Genomic DNA, 20,494 nt, shown 5'->3' on the forward strand with positions numbered 1-20,494 from the left:
AAAAAATACGGTAATTCTAGATGGACTTAACAGTATTTTCAATTTCAATCTATTTGCCCAGTCATCAACCAAACTAATGACTTCATATTCTAAAGTATTAATCTTATTTTCATTCTTATAAAAAGGAAGACAAATTGTAATGTCATTTGCAAAGGAAAAATATGAAATCCATTTATCATCCCAAAAATATCCCAATGTCGATGTCAATACATTAAAAAGTTTTGGAGAAAGTGGTGAACCCTGAGGCATACCATTTAATGCAGTCCACTATTCGGACAATGTGTTTTAATGTGGGTCTCTCCCGTGCACTAAACCCAGATTTAACATGACACTTATGGGGGGATTTTTAAAAACATGGAGGGTGAGGTAAATTTCCCAAATTTTTATAGGTATCATCAAGCCTATATTCTGCGCCAGGGTATGTATTGGGTCCTCCCAGAGCTCATGGAAAATATCCCAGATTGGTTGTATTTGGAATGGCGACTCATGTTTCCTTTACATTTATGTCATGTTCTCAGTATTAAGATGCCTAGAAAATATAAAGATAATAGAATATTAATGGATACATGGAAAACATTGCGTTATGTTAGTAATTTAACACCTAATCCAATACATAAATCAACAAATCAATCTCTATGGGTAAACTCCAAGATTCAAATTGGCAGATTTAAAATTGTTTGGAAGCAATGGATTATTGCAGGTATACAAACTTTAAATGATGTTATTTCAAATGGTAAACTGCTTGATTTTTCACAGTTACAACATAAATTTGGTCTTAATAAATCACAAAGTTTTAAATGGTTGCAACTGAAGCAGGCTATTCAGGAGGGGTTCCCTGAATGGAAAAATCTTAATAATCAGTATAGTCTGGAATTCTTGTGCTTTCAGGCGGATTTCTTGGGACACCAAGCCGCACAGTGGTATAAATTGATATCTGAATATATGAATAAAAAACCAAAGACTGGTCTTAGAGACATTTGGAGCATTGAGATTAAGCATCAAATTTCTGCGTCTCAATAGCCACGAATTTGGTCTTGGAGGATGAAGTGAACAGTGTCAGCATCTATGAGACAAACTTTTCGTTACATAGAGCATTTTGGACCCCCAGTTCGATTACAAAAGTTATACAGCTCTAAGTCTAATAGGTGCTGGCATTGTAAACTTGAAGCAGGGACTCTAGATCACTTATTATTCTATTGTCCCTTTATTATGGCCTTCTGGAAATCAATTTGGTCCCAAATTAATTGTTTGTTAGAAAATCATGTAGCATTAACATATGATACAATTCTCTTTGGTATGTCGATGAGAACAAGGAGCCAGATTTCATCAAGTAATATTAAACTTTTATTGATAATGACAGGAGTCGCCATTCAACATATAACAAGTAATTGGAAAAATTATAGTAGATTAAATTATACCTTTTGGTGGAATTCATTATGTCACATTTATAAAATGGAAAGCATAATTGCTATACAAAAAGGTAATTATAATAAAATTATAAAGATCTGGGGGCCATTGACAGCCTACTGTAATGAATAGATGCCGTTTTCTATTGGAAGTATATTTACAAATGGGGGAGAGGGGGAGGGTGGGTTGTCTAAATTATACAGAAGGTTTTAACATATAAATAAGAGTATTTATATTTATATATTTTTGATTAAATATGAATGGAATGGGTGGGTGGGAAGGGAATGAACTTATGTATCTGAATATATTAAGAAAATTCAAGTGATGTATTTAATCTTAAATGTTTTATTAGTTGTACACTTGATGTAAGTTTTAAAAAATGAATAAAGAATTACAAAAAAAAAACATTTTACTGCAGGTTGTGCACTAATGTTATAGCATGCAACATGTACATTCAGTTAATGCGGGAGCCTCCTGTTTAGAAGGCTCTAGGTGTTCCCCTGTTAACCTTGTGTTATCCAGTTAGTCCACCCACTCTGTGCTCATCACTCCCCCCCTCCAAACCATATTTTTTTTAAATAAGTAATACACAGATTACCATACGCCTACAGGCAAAAAACGCAAAATGCTTTAACCCATTTTGCAGTAGCCTGTTCTCATCTGCTAGCCCCGCATAAAAGGACCCCTTAGAAGATTTTAAGCCCTCCAGAAAACTGGCTACTGTACCTCAATGTAATTTACCTTGAAATATTGAGAAAAATGTGTGCGCTAAATCCATATATCTACAGGAGCTATTTTCCCTCCTATATTTTATGACATTATATGTTATGATATTTCAGATCCACACTGATGTTATATTATCCATTTTCTTCAGATTTTTTTTACAATAATTGTAAACTACATTGAACTTGAGGCCGAATGTGGGATACAAGTGTCATAGTAAAGTAAATGTGCTGATGTCTTGGTGGCATTTTCATGAGCCTTATGTCTTTTTAAGACTGTAGAAGATATAGGCCTATATTTTGCTGCAAATCCATTCCTGTCACATGTCAACTTGATTACCTTGAAATGCTGCTTGCAATAGAATTTGTGTGTGTTATTTACTGTAAAATATTAACTGTTAAGAGTACTGGATAATATACAAAATACAAGCCTGAAAATATATTATGTTTTTAGGGCGGCTTCTGCCTACTCTGCTTTCCCGAAGTCATTCCGGGATCTCTTATTGGAACAGAAGTCTTTCAACTCGAGTTCTTCTCCTAGCAATGGTATTAAACAAACATGTTGTCAAAGTGTAGAAAATGGTACCCCTCAAACGTCTGTTAGGTAAGATGTTATGTTGTACACATTTACATTAGCAAACAAAGGATGACCCCTTGAATCCACAGGCGGGTAGAAGTCCAAAACAAAAAGAACTGTGGAATCTGATGTTGCTAATGTCGGCTTTATTAGAGCAAGAAGATAATTCACAATCTTAAAACAGTGAAGTACATCCACAATTTCAGTCAATGAAGAGGACCCAACATGGTCTGTGTTTCGACCAGAAAGGTCTTCAGGGGTCCCAGTTAGTCTCTTCAAGAACTGTGTGGATTTAGCAACCTGCGTGGGTAAATTTACCCTGCGCGGGTAAATTTTTCTCAAGTGTGCGGCTTGTAGAATGGATGCCACGCAGGATCAGTAGGTTAGTATCATGTGGGTGTAGAGAATTTTTTAAGGGATAGCCATGGTGCAAAAGCCAAACAAACTTTTCTTTGCACTGTGGCTGTCCCTTAAAAAACTCTACACCCACAGGATACTAACCTACTGATCCTGCGCGGCATCCATTCTACAACCCACACACTTGAGAAAAATTCACCCGCGTAGGGTGTAGGTTGCTAATCCACACAATTCTTGAAGAGACTAATTGGGACCTCTGAAGAAGACCTTTTTTGAGAAGGGATACGCTATCTAGCCCTTATGTTTCTTATTTGTTAGGAATCTGGCATACGATGTGATTGAAATTTAGAGGGTCTCAGAGAATCTCCTCACTTTCCTCTATTAGATTTAAGCCTGCTTTTTGGGTGGGTTGGAGGGGGGTTATTTACTTGGTGGGAACAAAGAGGTCTCATTCGCTTTAGACAACTTTTGAAGGATCGAGCAATAATTCTATTTGAGGAGTTACGAGAGCTCTATCAGCTACTACCAAGGGATGTGTTCCTATACCTGCAAGGGTGGCTATGGGACGACCCTGATAATATTGAAAAACTGGAAAATTTATGTATGGCACTGGGTAAATTTGAAGGGCCCCAATTCTCTGTTATATAGGTTCTTTAATGAAATATAAATTTTTGACCTCTTGGGAAAATGATGTGGGTGTTGAACTTTCTAGGTCTAAATGGAAGAGAGTGTTTCTTGAAGTTTCTGAATACTCTCGATGTGTATTGATTAAGGAAAATGCTTACAAAATTCTTACCCGTTGGTACTACACTCCTGATCATCTTCAGGCTCTGTTTCCACAATCTGCTACTGATGTTCATTGGTGATGCTTACTAGATAAGGGAATCTTTTTCCATGTATGGTGGGCCTGTGAGCACATGCAACATTTCTGGTCCTCTGTATCTCGAGTTATGGAGAGGGGCTTAGGTTCTTCTTTTCTGTTGGACACACGGGTGTGTTTGCTAGGCTTCATAACAAAAGAGGACGCCAGTGGCAAATTCGGTTTAAAAGATTATGTTATCTAGTGGTCCCAATTTGCTGGACTTGCGTGTGAAACTGATATCGTAAAAAGTATTGGAGCAACCGACCAATAAGCATCATGGATGCTTTGACCCTTCTCACGAATTATGGGTACAATTAGATATGATTCTGCAGGACTTGGTTGAAGAATGTTAGGATTACCTCGCTGTTTTATTTTCCTTGTATTTCTGACACTATGGTTATAATTCGCTGACTTACACTGTCAACTTTTATATGTTTTGATAATGGGGGGTAGGAATGGGGTGGGGGGATTAGATGACAATGTGTAGACTCTGCACTGGTCAACTTGGTGTGTTGATTTTGTACATGATTTTTCTTGTGAATCAGTGCTATTATTGCCTCATTCGAGGTGGTTGTAAGTATCTTCTTGTCTATTTCAACGAAAGTTAATAAACATTTATTTAAAACAAAAAATATATATGCTTTATGGAGCACCAAAATAAAACACTGGGGAAGAGAAAGAGTCCTGCCCAGCAAGATTCTCTGCCATCCTGGCCAACTCTGATGTAGCCAAAGGCCCCAAAGCTGATTCTGTTCAATATGTTTGAAAGCGATATTACAGAAGGGTTAGAAAAGTAGCTTCTCCTTATTATGACAGGGGTTGCCATACAACAGATTACAAATAATTGGAAAAATTGGGATAGACTGAATTATAGTTTCTGGTGGAACTCTTTATGTCAAATATATAAAATGGAAAGGATAATAGCCACAGAGCAGGGGAATTTTAGAAAATTTCAGGATATTTGGGAACCATTAACAAATTATTGTAATGAATGAATATTATTTTTCCCCTTAACTATGCATGTCCAAGGAGGGAGGAGGGCGGTAGATTTTGGTCTTTGTATAAATGTAAGGAATGTGGGGATGGGGGTTATTATATGTTTTTTTTTTTGTGTTTAAAGATTGTTATTGATTAGAGGGGAGGGGGGAGATAAATTCTGAACTGGATTTTTACAGAATATTAAATGTTGTATCTGAGTTTAAAATGTTTTTATATGCTGATACACTTATAAGTTTTTAAAAATGAATAAAGAATTTTTTAAAAAAAAGAGTCAAATTTCATCAAATAACAACAAACTTTTATTTATTTTGACTGGAGTAGCAATTCAGCAAATAACATACAATTGGAAAAATTATGACAGATTAAATTATAACTTTTGGTGGAATTCTGTATGCCATATGCAGTGGTACCTCGGTTTACGAGTGTACTGGTTTGTGAGTGTTTTGCAAGATGAGCAAAACACTCAGCAAACTTTTGTCTCGTAAACCGAGCACTGCCCCGATAAACGAGCACTCAGCAATGGTGGCCCAGGGGTGAGTACCTGCCTGCAGGTGCTTCACAGCGATTCGAAAGTGGTGCCTTCCTTGCCTCGGGGGTCCCCATGCGGCTGCCCTCCTGCTTCGGCGATGCCTCTGCCATCCGTCAGCGCTCTCCCGGTTCCCATCTAAACTGGCCATCCTGAATGAGCATGCGTGCGACTTCTCTCTCCTTTCCTAAGGATGTCCTGCGTGCTTGTACGTGGTGAGCGTGTTGTCGGGGGAGCGGCTGCCTTAGGAGAGGAGAGAGAAGTCACGCGCATGCTCATTCAGGATGGCCAGTTTAGATGGGAGCCGGGAGAGCGCTGACGGATGGCAGAGGCATCGCAGAAGCAGGAGGGCAGCCGCAATGGGACCCCGAGGAAGGAAGGCAACACTTTGGAATTGCTGTGCAGCACCCGCAGGCAAGTTCTTACCCCTGGGCCACCATTGCAAACTTCGGTTGTGGAACGAAACTTCTGAGTTTGCATTAAAGCCTATGGGAAACTTTGCTTTGAAAAACGAGCATTTTGGATTACGAGCATGATCCTGGAACGGATTATGCTCGTAAACCAAGGTACTACTGTATATAAAATGGAACGTACAATAGCAACACAGAAAGGATATTTTGGTAAATTTCAGAAGATCTGGAGACCATTAATAGACTTTTGTAATGAATGATAACATTTTCCCAAAGTAAGATATTTGATAGGAGGGGAAAAGGGTGGGTATTATTTTATTCATCTCATAATGTATATGAGTATATCAATAGTTTTGCTGTATTTGGATGTAATTCTGTAACGGGAGGGGATGGGATGGGAAGGGTTTTTTTATTTAATAAGAATTGTTTAGATTATAGGTGTATTACATAATATTCAAGATATTATAGAATATAAATATGTAATGAAATGTTGTATTTAACGTGTTACATGAAAGTTAATCAAGTGTGTATTTATAAGTTCGTATGATTTTATTTAATACACTTGTTGTAATATGCAAAAATGAATAAAGAATTTAAAGAAAAGAAAAGTAGGGTTTGACTTTTTGCAGATACCAAGATTTGTAACAGAGTGGACACCCCGGATGGAGTAGAAAACAAGAGAAAGGATCTGCAAAGTGATAAATTTGAGAAGTAGAAATCTGAGGGAGCTGTATTTGCTATATTAGTGTAAAGTGAATCAATGTCTAATGTCACCAAATATTTATCAGTTAAGTCTCCATCATATTCATTCAACATGTTAATCATATGTGTGGAATCTTGTACATATAACTGTTTCTGGGACAAAAGGTTTTAAAAAATCCACAAAAATGGATAATGGTCCCAGAACTGATCAGTCACTGGAAATAATGGGTCAACTGGGCAGGTTAGATCATGATTTATGAATTTCTGGCTAGATATATAAATTGTCAGGAAGACTGGGGCATCAACTTAAAGAAAATCCTTCTTTTTAATTTTATATAGCTTGCTTTTGTGTACATGTCACCACCTGTACTATATCTGGTTTTAATTGATCAGTAGGGTCTTTATATAATAGTAAGTAATATTGCCTATTGTAAATTTGTTATATTAGATGGCCATGTATGGCTGTTCTTATGTATTAATCCACCATCTTCCTTCAAATCAAGATTGCTAGACACTGGGGGAAGAGAATGTGTTTACCTGTTGTATGCCAAGTATTCAATTCTTAATTGCATCACTAGCTTGGCATACTTATGTTAACTATAGACAGCTTTATTCAAGGTTAAAAAAATATATAAGTATTTCAGTTAAAATGTTTCAACAATACTTTTTCAAAACTTATGTTGTGAGCAGACACCAAAGCGCCTTTTGAAAACAATTATTTTGGTGCCTGATGATTCTGATAATGCCAAGCTAGATACTGAAATATATTTGAATTTCTTAAATTGATTTATGGCTAAAAAGTTAAGTGTCTCAAATTAAACTACTTTTCTTGTAGGACTTCAGTTGCTTTTATTGGAGCATTAACTTGCAATAACAATTTCAGTCTAAACTACTTTCACTGTTCTTTTTTTAACTTTGCTAACCTCCTGTAAAGAGCAAAACAAAAGTTTAGAAATTAATTTCTTAAATAATTTTTTCCCTGTATTGGTTAAATTGACCACTAGGGTATGCTGTGGCATTAAAAGTAATTGCATCTTGAGGAGGAAACAATTGTTTTATACTGTAGACTGTTGCAGTCCCACAGTAGAGTCCTGCCATATCTATTTGTACATACAGGTTTGTTTTTCCAAATTGATACATTACCTTGATTGGTAAGTTTTTTGCATTCTCTAATTTTCCTACAATGTTTTTCTAACGGTCTGTTACCAAGGGATGTAAACAGATCTGATTTTTGGGATACCCATAACAAACATTCATCAGATATACTGTATTTGAAAAAAAGAACATAAGAATAACCTTACTGGGTCAGACCAATGGTCCAGCAAGCCCAGTAGCTTGTTCTCACGGTGGCCAATCCTGGCCCCTAATACCTGCCAAAACCCAAGGAGTAACATTCCATGCTACCGATCCAGGGCAAGCAGTGGCTTCCCCTATGTCTTTCTCAATAACAGACTATGGACTTTTCCTCCAGGAAATTGTCCAAACCTTTCTTAAAACCAGCTACGCTATCCACTCTTACCACAACCTCTGGCAATGCGTTCCAGAGCTTAAGTATTCTCTGAGCGAAAGAAAAATTTCCTCCTATTGGTTTTAAAAGTATTCCCCTGTAACTTCATCGAGTGTCCCCATGTCTTTATAATATTTGACTAAATGAGAAATCAATCCATTTGTACCCATTCTACTCCACTCAGGATTTTGTAGAATCATATCCCCTCAGCCATCTCTTTTCCAAGCTGAAGAGCCCTAACCTTTTTAGTCTGTCCTCATACAAGAGGAGTTCCATCCCCTTTATCATCTTGGTCGCTCTTCTTTGAACCTTTTCTAGTGCTGCTATATCTTTCTTGAGATAAGGAGACCAGAGTTGAACGCAATACTCTAGGTGAGGTCGCACCATAGAGTGATACAGGGGCATTATAACATTGTTAGTCTTGTTAACCATCACTTTTTAAATAATTCATAGCATCCTGTTTGCTCTTTTGTCCGCTGCCACACATTGGGTAGAAAGTTTCATCGTATTGTCTACAATGACACCCAGATCCTTTTCTTGGGCGCTAACTCCCAAGGTGGACCCTAGCATCCAGTAACTGTAATCTGAGTTATTCTTCCCAATGTGCATCACTTTGCATTTGTCCATATTAAATTTCATCTGGCACTTGGACTCCCAGTCTTCCAATTTCCTAAGATCTTCCTGCAATTTTTAACAATCCGCATGCGTTTTAACAACTTTGAACAGTTTAGTGTCATCTGCAAATTTAATCACCTCACTCGTTCCAATTTCCAGATCATTTATAAATAAGTTAAATAGCACCGGTCCCAGTACAAATCCCTGTGGCACTCTACTTTTTACTCTCCTCCATTGAGAAAAATGATCATTTAACTCTACCCTGTGTTTTCAGGAGCCTCTCATGAGGAACTTTACACTGAGCTAGATACACTGGGCTGAACCCATGTGGTTTCATTAAATCATGTTTGTCTACATGTTCTACAATTTTATTTTTTATAATTGTTTCCATCATTTTGCCCAGCACTGAAGTCAGGCTTACCGGTCTGTAATTTCCCAGATCTCCCCTGAAACCCTTTTTAAAAATGGGCGTAACATTGGCTACTCTCCAATCTTCAGGTACTACAGACGATTTTAGTGGCAGGTTGCAGATCACTAACAGCAGGTCAGCAATTACATTTTTGAATTCTTTTAATACCCTGAGATGTATACCATCAGGTCCAGGCAATTTATCACTTTTTAGCTTGTCAATTTGACTTAGCATATGTTCTAGATTCACCGAGATTTCTTTCATTATCACCCTTGAAAACCATTTCCGGTTCATGTAGATCCCTTACATCTTCTTCTGTAAAGACTGAAGCAAAGAATTCATTCAGTCTCTCCTCTATGGCCATATCCTCCCTGAGGGCCCTTTTTGCTCCTTGATCATCCAGCAGTCCTATGGATTCCCTCACAGGTTTTCTGCTTCTGATGTACCTAAAAAAATTATGAGTTTTTGCCTCTTTTGCAAGTTTCTCTTCATATTTTTTCTTAGCTTTCTTTATCAATTCTTTGCATCTAATTTGCCAGTGCTTGTGTCTCTTCTTATTTTCTTCATTTGAATCCTTTTTCCATTCTTTAAAGGATGTTTATTTGTCTCTAATAGATTCTTTCACTTCACCTTTTAACCGTGCCAGTTCTCGTTTCTTCTTCTTTCCACCTTTGCTGGTACGTGGAATACATCTAGTTTGGGCTTCCACAATGGTATTTTTAAGTAACATCCATGCCTGGTTTATGGGTAATAATAGCCAAGTGTATAAAAAGAAGCTCTTGCAGTTTCAGCTATCATCTGGGGGTTCCAGTACTAGAGAAGATGCATCCCAACGGGACGAAAGCACGGACGGAGAGGCCCGCCTAGTTAGGGGAAGTCGTCGAGGAGGAGGGGCTGGGGGTTCCAGGAGAGGCAGAAGCTGGAGAAACCAACTACTCAGTTATAACCATCAATAGGTTTCTGCCACTGTCAGAATTTATCAACGGGCGAACAGGATGCTCTTTTTTTTTTTTTTTTACGTGAAATCCGTTTTTATTAAACAAAGAATATTACAAAAAGAGCTCCAGCTGAAAACCATGTTTTACAATAATGACGAACTCCGCAGAGGACTTTGCTCCGAGTCCTCCACGGTGACAAACAACACACCCATCCTACCCCAGAAACCCCTCCCCAAATCCCAAACCACCCCCCCCCCCCCAACAAAGAGAACCAATGTGCAGAGGCAGCATACAAACATCAAACAGGTAAAGCAGAGTACCATTGTAAACGATTCAGAACATGGCTACGACTCAATGGGGACAAGTTTTCCAAATAAGGAGTCCAGGTGTCCACAAAGGCTTTACTGCGGCGGCGAGAAGAACACGCCAGCCGGGCCTCCCAACCCATGAGTTCATGCAGCCTGTTTCTCCAAAACCAAAAAGTAGGCGGCTCAGGAGCAAGCCAACAACACAGGATACATTTCTTCCCCAATATAAAACACTTACTGAGGAACAATTTCTCCGAAGAAGAGTAACCTGAAAGCAATGGGAAATGTGCAAAAAGCATAGGAAACACAGAAACAGGCACAGACACCCGAAGAAGGCCCTGTAAAAAGGAGGCAAGCGCAGACCAGAAAACCTGGCTTGCTGGACAACCCCAAATACCATGATAATAAGAATTGACCCCAGCAGAGCATCTCCCACATTGCTGGGTGTCCACACAACCCATATAATATGCCTGACTCTGGGAGCCATAGGCCCGCAAAACTGTACGAAAATGACATTCCCTCAAATCTGCACTAGAGACCAGACTAGTGGTACGTTTCAACACCCGCAACAAAAAGCCCTCCCCCAGATCCCGCCCCAGATCCCGCTGCCAAGCCTCCAAAACCCTGGAGAAAACCCTGGGTGGGCTCAGCATCCAAAGCTGTCGATGAAAATAAGAAATCGAGACCCTGGTATCTGGATCTGCCACTAAAAAGGAACGGAAGTCGGACCCAAACACAGCACCCAAGGACCCCCTCGGGAGGGAGCCAACATAATGAGTTAGCTGACAATAAGCAAAGAAGAAACCGGCTCCCGGAACCCCCCGGGCAAGCAAAGCCTCACTCGCCCGAAGGGTCCCATCAAGCTGCAGAACATGCTGTAAAAGCTCTACCCCCCGGGCCCTCCAGCCACCAAAAACAGACGGGCCCACCCCCGGAGGAAAAGCCAAGTTCCCAACCAGAGGTAAAAAGACACTGACCAAAGGATCCTGACTCCAGAGCCGAAGAATCTGGTGCCACGTCCCCCTCAAGGGACGAAAGAGAACACTACGCCTACAAGCCCCTGGCAACCGTGACAAAGGGGCATGAAGAAGGTAAAGCAGATGAATAGGATAGAAATAGTCCCGCTCCAAGGAAAGATCCGTATAAAAAGAGGTGCCCAACACCCAATCTCCCAAATGACGTAACAAACAAGCTTGATTATACAGCCGGACGTCCGGCACCCCAAGACCCCCCTCCGAAAGCGGACCAAGGAGCAAAGGCCAGCGTAACTTAGGCTTACGTCCCCCCCAGCAGAACCGAGATAACATAGAGTACAAGGCCCGGACATCCCTCTGCAAAAGACATAGAGGAAGAGTCCGGAGAACATAAAGCCACCTGGGAAAGATAATCATGCGGAACAGGTGAATCCTACCAGACAATGAAAGCGGGAGATCCTGCCATTTAACCAGTAACAGCTTAGTATCTGAAAGGAGCTTATCAACATTAAGGCGATACAGTTGAGCGGGATCCATGGTAAGCCGAATCCCCAGGTAACGAAAGGAAAAGTCTGCCCAGCGCAGCGGAAAACTACCCTGCCAATGCTGGCAAAGAAGAGACGAAGAAGTCAGGGCCTCCGACTTCGCCAGATTTAGGGTAAAGCCTGAAAAATCGCCATACTCACGTATACTGTCCAGCAGGGTGGACAGCGACCGCGGGGGGGTCCGTCAAGAATACCAAAAGATCATCCGCGAAGGCCGCCAATTTAAAATGAGAAGCCCCTAGGAGCAAACCCCGTATCTCCGCATTAGACTGAACCTCCCGAAGTAGGGGATCAAGGGAAAGCACAAACAGCAGCGGAGACAAGGGGCACCCCTGTCTAGTACCACGACGAATACCAAAAGAAGCGGAAAGTTCCCCATTAACAAGAACCCGCGCCTCTGGATCCATGTACAGTGCTCGGACCGCATTCAGAAAAAAAGGACCCAAGCCATACTTCCGCAACACCGCGAAAAGGTAACCCCACCGCACCCGGTCAAAGGCCTTCTCTGCGTCGAAGCTAACAAGCAAGGAGGGGATATTCTCCACCGTCGCCCGCTCCAAAGCCAGCAAAATACGTCTAATGTTCTTGGCCACCGGACGATCACGAACAAAGCCCACTTGAGATTCAGAAATCACCGACGGTAACACCCGAGCCAGGCGAGTCGCAAGAATTTTTGCCATAAGCTTAGCCTCATAGTTCAGCAAAGAGATGGGACGATAGGAATCAGGATAATGGGGGTCCTTACCAGGCTTCAACAAGACAACAATTTGAGCCAAATTCAAGTAACGGGGGAGAAAGCCCTTGGCTACACTCAAATTATAGACGTCCGCCAATACAGGAGCAATGTCCTCCACCAGGAGCTTATAGAACTCACTCCGAAACCCATCCGGGCCTGGAGCCTTTCCCAAAGGGCTGACCCGGATAGCCCATTCCACCTCCTCGGCAGCAAAAGGGCGGTCCAAAGCCTCAGAATCGTTAAGAGACAAACAAGGTAAGTTCACACTATCCAGGTATACCCTCCCAGCCAAATCTTCCGCCTCCGGGGCTGTGTATAAATCCTCGAAAAAGGAACGCAACAGGTCGCAAATCTCCACCGAGCGATGACGCAGTATCCCACGAGGGTCACGGAGCGCAGTAATGGCTGCCTGACCACGATGCACCCGCACCATGCGCGCCAACAGCCGACTACTCTTATTAGCGAAACGAAATAGTTGAAACTGGTAATATGCCCGCGATCGCATAGCACTCTGGTGTAAGAACTCATTTAATTCCTGTTGTACTTCCAAAAGCTGAGTCAGGCCGCCGACCATACTGACGGCGTAACCCAGCAGCTCGTCGTTCCAACGCCAGAACAGCCCGATGCCGCATTTTTGTCTGCCGTGCCACATAGGCTATAACCTCACCCCTCAATACCGCCTTTGCCGTCTCCCAATGAAGAATGGGATCGTCTCTATGCTGCTGGTTGTCCTGTTTAAAATCCGCCCACCTCCGAAGCAGAAACTCCTGAAAGCAAAGAAAACAGGGAAACCGCCACCCCCCCGGACCACTCCGGGAGTCACCCCACGACCAGTGAAATCCCATCCAAGCGTGGTCAGATATTTCAATGGGGCCCAATTCAACCCCCTGCACCTGGGGCAGCAATACACGTGAGATAAGCACCAGATCGATACGGGATAGTGTCCCATGGGCCCGAGATAAATGGGAATAGTCCCGCTCCAGAGGATGCAGCACCCTCCAAACATCCAACAACCCCAACGCAGATTCCAAAATGCGGGCCCCTGTACAAAGCTTAGCAGCTTCCCTGCCTGTGGAAGAAGAACGGTCCATACGCGGGTCAGGGACCTCATTGAAATCCCCCCCAAGAATCAGAGGAACGTCACCAAATTACAAAAGTTGGTTGCGAAGACCCCTAAAAAACCGAGCCGGCGGATTGTTAGGGGCATAAACATTACACAATAAAAACGGCTTATTATGAAGCGTAACCGAAGCGATGATATAGCGACCATTAGGATCACGGATCACACGGTGAGAAGTAAAAGAAAGACCCTTCCGAATCAAAATGATAACCCCACCCTTCCCCCCGACCGCGGGCGCCTCCAAGTGAGCCCCCACCCACCAGGTACAGAGCTTAGCATGTTCTACTGAGGACAACCGGGTCTCCTGCAAAAAAGCAATAGAAGATTTAGAACGATTCAAACGTTGTAAAATTTTTTGCCGTTTTATGGGGGAATGGATACCCCCTACATTCCATGAGGTTAAAGTATATTCCAGAACAGGGTATTCAGAAGAAAAAGACTACCAATAGATACTTCCCGTAGGGTGCCAGAAGGGCGTCCCAGCCACCACCCCTCCAGCTCAGACCGGGGCCTCCCAAACAGCCCCCAAAAAAACTCCCGCCTCCTGCACAAAGCGAATGTTCTACCCCCCACCCACTGATATCCCCACCTTTCCATCCCAACGAAGAAACTCCCTGAATACCCAGCCCTACCCCCCACCCCATCCCCAAGAAACCTCCCATTTCCCCTGTCAGCAACAAACAAAACCCCCTCCCACCCTACTTCCCCTACCCCAAACCCAGGACACCTCCAAACTGGCGTCATTTCCAGGAAACAGCGTACACCCGCCCCGGGATTCCTTACAGAACACCCCACCAATAAGCTAAGACCCAAGCCAAAACCAATCTGTGCTGAAATGAAAGATAAAGGAGGAAACAAAAAAAAACAGGAAAAGCGCCCCTAGAGCGCAGCAAAGGAAGGCAATACTAAAGGAGAAAGAAGAAGTCCCAGGAGCCCCCCTCCAGCTCCCACCTGCATACATCAAACCACAGGCAATCAACATATCCCCAACCCCCCCATCCCCTACCATACAAACAGTCCCAAAAAGATCACACTCAACATGCAAAAATAACAAGAGACAAGTGGACCCCCACTGGGGAGGTGCCGCATGCTACAGGCTAAAGGACCACAGAGGCCCCTGCAACCTAGTCCAAGGGGATGAGGGCAGTCAGGATCTTCCGATGATCACGCCCCATCGTTCACTGCCACCATTCATACAGGGCCCTCCGGGAACTGCTCCGTGATGAAACGTTGCGCCGCCTCCAAGGTGTCAAAATGATGGGCCCTGCCCTGATGCACCACTCGCAAACGGGCCGGGTACTGCAAGGAGAAAGCGATGTGGCGTTGGATGAGCCGGGTACAAAGGGGCGAGAACCGTCGACGAGCCTGAGAAACCTCGGCGGAGTAGTCCTGGAAGCAGAGGATGGCTCGGTTTTCGTACAACAACTTCTTCCCTTGCCGCAATGCTCTTAGGATCTCCACTTTATGGCGGTAATTAAGAAGGCGGCAAATAACCGCTCTTGGGCGATCTGTGGACTCCCGACGAGGCCCCAAACGATGAGCTCTCTCGACTCTCAAAGGACCCGGAGTCCGCGGAATGGAGAGGGACTCCGGCAGCCAGCGCTCCAAGAAATCCCCGAGCTCTGTCTCCTTCAACGATTCGGGCAGGCCAATAAAGCGCAGGTTGTTGCGGCGCGAGAGGTTTTCTAGATAACTTTGATAGGCGGTATATAAAAATCTAAATAAACTTGAAACTTGAAAAAAATCGTCAAGCTTCGCCTGCAACGCCGCGATGGTAGAAGTATGCCCCGCTTGCTCGTGGGAGATTCGCTGAATCGAGTCCTCCGTGGCACTGACGCGCTGCTGCGTCTCCTTCACCTCCGGGGTGAGCGTTGCGAAACGCTGGTCCAGCGTATCAAATTTATCCAAGATACGCTGCAACTTATCGCCCAAGGAGCTCTCAATAGCCGCCTGTACTTCCGCCGTGACTTCAGCCACCCAGCCAGAGCTCGGGGCCTCCGGAGACGAGGGCGCCATGTGGTCCGCCATTTTAAGATCCGGCTGTTTCGACCGCTCCCGTGCCGTTCGGGAGAGCTTAGAGGCCATCTCGCGCCCCGCCCGCTCCAATAATCAGCGCGGAGCACTCCCGCCCGACGCAGGGAAGAAGAACGGGGAGATTAGATGCAGGCAAGAGGCAAACCGAGAGCGGGTGTATCGGAGCTGCCGCAGCGAGCTGTTCACAGCTCCATGTTTCCTTTTTTTTTTTTTTTTTTTTTAATTCTTTATTCATTTTTACATATTACAACAAGTGTATAAGAAAAATCATTCAAACTTATAAATATACAGGATGCTCTTAAGAAATTGAGTTCTGAGCAATCCATTGTGATTGCTGCGTTGATAAAGGTGGTGCTGTCGTGATTTGGGACAGAGGACAGTACCTCTCAGAAGCTTGGTCTCAACTTTTTAATGGTAACAACTGTGTTCCTCTGTGACCCCTCTGATTGGGTGTTGGCTTGGTAGTAAAGGTTGCTCTGGAGGGCAAGAAGGCATGAATTTAATTTTTTGACGTTTCAGAATTTTAAGGTGCCAGATTTTTATCCCTCCCTCATGTACCTTGGAGCAAGGACGCTGGCACCTGTTCTCTTCATTGTCTATTCTTCTCTTCAAATCTTCACAGACAGCAACATCTCCTACCTGCTGCTCGCATCAGCCTCAGCTCTTCCTCCGACATCACTTCCTGGTCCTGCAACCAGGAAGAGATGTCAAAAGAAGAGCTGAGGCCAACACGAGCAGCAGGTAGGAGATGTTGGTCATTGCTGGTGAAGATTTGAAGAGATGGCTAGGTTGTGAAGAGGAGAGGTGAAGGCACCCCTGCCAAGATGACATCTGGGGTGGTCTGCCTTCTCCCTCGCTGTGCCATTGCACGTACTTTAGTATTTTATATAGACACATAGGTGCGTATATGTCTTTATAAAATAATGCCTATTTGGCCTCTTAACCTTTAGCATGAGAGCAGAGTTTAGGGCTTTTGAAAATTACCTATCCACACAGATGGTGTTTGGTGCATGCTGCATTGCACTCAGTGGATTTTGTGTTCCTTAACATATACGCTCCAGTTCTGGATCACCCAGAATTTTTTCAAGACCTTCAGCTGGCATTGGTAGAATATGGATCATGTTCTCTGATACTAGGAGGCGATTTCAATCAAGTTCAAGATATTTATATTGATAGATCATCATCCTGTAAACCTTCAAAATCCAGGTCCTTCACAGCCTTACATGCCCTCAAAGACGCCTTCTCTCTTGTGGATCCGTGGCGACTGTTCAATCCAAATGGTAGGGAGTACTCTCATTTTTCACCACCACATAATACCTACACAAGAATAGACTTCTTTCTGCTATCCTCCTCTCTTATTCATGACCTGACGAACACCATTATTCATCAGATCTCTCTTACAGATCATGCGGCCATCTCTCTGCACTTACTTCTTTCTGCCCCTCGCAAAGAGTCTTCCTCTTGGAGACTAAATAATGCCTCCCTGGTCCACCCAACCTTATCGGACTCTATAAAGTTGGAACTAGATTCTCCTATTACTATATCTGAGATAGAAACTGCAATTTCATCCCTGCCCAACGGTAAGGCCCTGGGTCCCGACGGTTTTACCAATGAGTTTTTCAAGCAATTTCGCACTCTCTTGGCTCCTCAGCTTCATACTTACTATGAATTTCTCCACTCCACTCCGGACAAACAATTCAATTTTACTGAGGCCACTATTGTAGTCATTCCCAAGCCTGACAGAGACCCTACCTTGGTTAAAAACTTTCGCCCCATTTCTCTTCTTAATTTAGATTATAAGATTATGGTAAAACTTCTTTCATTGAGACTCAATAAAGCGATCCCCTCTCTAATCCACAAAGATCAAGTAGGGTTTATTAAGCAAAGGTTTATAGGTGATAACTTGCGCCTCTTCCATCATATTAACGCCCACACTAAAACACTTCCAGATCCTGTAATTGGCCTGGCTATTGACGCCGAAAAGGCCTTCGACCGTGTGGAGTGGCCATTTCTTTTCCGAATCTTGAAGTGGTATAACTTTGGTCCATTCTTCACGGAGTGGGTTGAAACCTTATATCGACAGCCCACAGCTCGCATTTTAATTAATAACTCTCTTTCTAATAAATTCTCACTTCACAGAGGTACTCGCCAAGGCTGCCCACTTTCGTCTTTATTATTTAATTTAGCTCTGGAACCTCTTCTTTCTGCCATTCGACAATGCCCCACAATTAAAGGTATTTCCACCTCTACTCGCCACATCAAATTAGCAGCATATGCTGATGATGTCCTTCTCTTTATCTGGGATCCTGTTGATTCCCTCCCTGCCTTCGTTAACATTGTTTCTCAGTACTCCCTGCTCTCTGGATACTCAGTCAATTGGGAGAAATCAGAGATTTTTCCACTTAATGATCATATCTCTCCCTCAGATCTTGCTCATTTCCCTTTTTCATGGTCGCGTGGGGCTGTGAAGTACCTGGGTGTTTTAATACATAAAGATCCAGTTCATGCTCAAGATCTAAATATATCTAAAATTAAAAACTTAATCCTGAACACAATATCTCGCTGGTCCCCACTCTATCTGTCTTGGTGGGGCAGAATTGCTTCTATCAAAATGACTCTTGCCCCTCAGATAAATTACACCCTCTCAATGCTTCCCTCTCTATGCAGAAAGACATTTTTCCATTGGCTGAATATGAAGTTATCTGAATTTGTTTGGAATAAGAAAAAGCCTCGTATTGCTCTCGCCAAGCTGAAAGCCTCTAAGATTAATGGTGGTTTAAACTTACCAGATTTTTATCTTTATTATACTGCATCATTGGCCAAATATGGAGCTTATTGGATCACTGATCCATGTCCCTAGGATCCACCAGCCTGGTTTGAGATGGAATGTTTTCTATGTGCACCTTTACACGTCTCCTGTTTGACAACGATTCCAGTCCCTAGACAATTGAAGAAGTATTCCTTGTTGAGTGCAACGCAGCATGCCCTCCACCTATTGGATGCGATAGCAGAGATTTTAATTAAAGATAGCCCATTCATGTCCATCTGGAACAATCCCAAACTCCAGAATAATGGGAAGTCTTTTTCATGGAAACGATGGCAGCGGGCTGGTTTGTGGTTTCCTCACCAGATAACTACTCTCACTTCCTCTTGTTCCTTTTGATACACTCTGCTCTGCCTACTCGTTGCCTCCTTCTACCTATTCACAATGGCTTTCTCTTACTGGAGCGATATCCTCTGTGTCTATACACTTTGACTTTCTGACATCCATTCACACTATATGCCACTGGTCCACATTGGCTATATCAAAAGGTAAAGCGATATCTTTGTTTTATAGTATTTTAAGAGACCACTCTTTCACCTTTTCCTCTCACTCCATGAAACATTGGGACTCTATGCTGATAACCCCGCTCTCTGAGGTTGACTGGGAACTTTTTTGGTCCTCGACAAATCGTCCCCTCCTATCCTCCAGAGTCTCACAGTCAATGTTCTTCATTATGTGGAATGCAGTATGGACTCCTTTTCGGATGTGGAAAGCTAACCTAAAACAAGACTCTATATGTTGGAACTGTATGAAAGATGCCGGAACTCTTGATCATATGCTTTTCCATTGTACTCCAGTTCGTTCCTTCTGGACTCGCATTTGGGACACCATAAAACATATTACTAACTGCTCAGAAGAAATTTCTTTGGACACTATAATTCTTCGATCTCAACACCCCTGCTTTGCTCAATCGAACTGTCCTCCTAAACTCATTGATACCATGTTTGTGACTGCCCTTATGGCACATCTTGAAAAATTGGAAGACCTCTTCGTTATTAGATTATACTTTTTGGTGGAACTCTTTGAGCATGTATCATAAATTTGAATCATATGCATATGAAAAGAAAATATAGCTCGACTTTCCACAAACTTGGTGCGATGTAAATCACCTTGGAGATTCTTGGACTCCTATGTTCGTTCTGTTTCATAGACACTCCTGTCTTCTTCTTTATTTTCCTCTTCTTCTTCATCTATTTCTTCTTCTTCTCTCTTCTCTCTATTTTTCTCTCTTATTCTTTCATAAGCAGTTCCAATACTCTGGATTTTTTAGAATGTTTTGATTCTTCTATTGCAGACTGTAGCTGAATATGTGATATATTAAGCGTTTTTTGTTTTGATATCTTGTATTTGGACTTGTATTTGGACTGCTTCTTGTATTTTTTCATAAAACTCAATAAAAATATTGAACTAAAAAAAAAAAAAAAGAAAATTACCTATCCTGTATGCAGGTAAAAGCACTTATGTTGTTTCTTCCCCCATTCCATGGAGGTGTTTCGAGGGCATGGCAAGACCAAGACAGGAAATAGGACACTTGGTTTTGCATTTCTAAAACTGTTTGATGTTTTCATGGAAAATGTATCTATAGAAAAAAAATCAGGTGCAGATGTGTGTGTGTACCTTTTTCACAGCAATTTCTAAAGTAAAGCATTCAGGCACTTTCCCTTTGGGAACTAATCCAAAATCAGTTTTCACTATTCACAAACTTTGTATTAATATGCAGTTTTGAAAATTTCCTTCTATGCATTTGATTAGAAACTGTTTTAATCTGATTTTATATTGGATTTTCAGATTGCCATCTAAAAGCCTGGAAAGTGACCATACCTTTGTCTTGTCACAGCCAGACATTCAAAAGTAAGAGTAACTTCTATATTTAAGAAGGGCACCATGAAATCTGTTATCTCTTATTTGAGGAGGATGTTTGA

The 20,494-nt window shown here is 42.4% G+C and overlaps 1 protein-coding gene across 1 annotated transcript in view; it reads left to right on the plus strand.

The window, feature by feature from the left end:
- IBTK (inhibitor of Bruton tyrosine kinase) overlaps window positions 1-20,494 on the plus strand; it is a 239,787-nt gene that overhangs the window by 207,250 nt on the left and 12,043 nt on the right. Inside the window, 2 exon segments of the mRNA XM_033937433.1 lie at window positions 2,584-2,733; window positions 20,361-20,423. Coding sequence (XP_033793324.1) covers window positions 2,584-2,733; window positions 20,361-20,423 — 213 coding nt within the window.

This window comes from Geotrypetes seraphini, chromosome 3, assembly GCF_902459505.1.
Source record: "Geotrypetes seraphini chromosome 3, aGeoSer1.1, whole genome shotgun sequence".
Taxonomy (NCBI): Eukaryota; Metazoa; Chordata; class Amphibia; order Gymnophiona; family Dermophiidae; genus Geotrypetes; species Geotrypetes seraphini.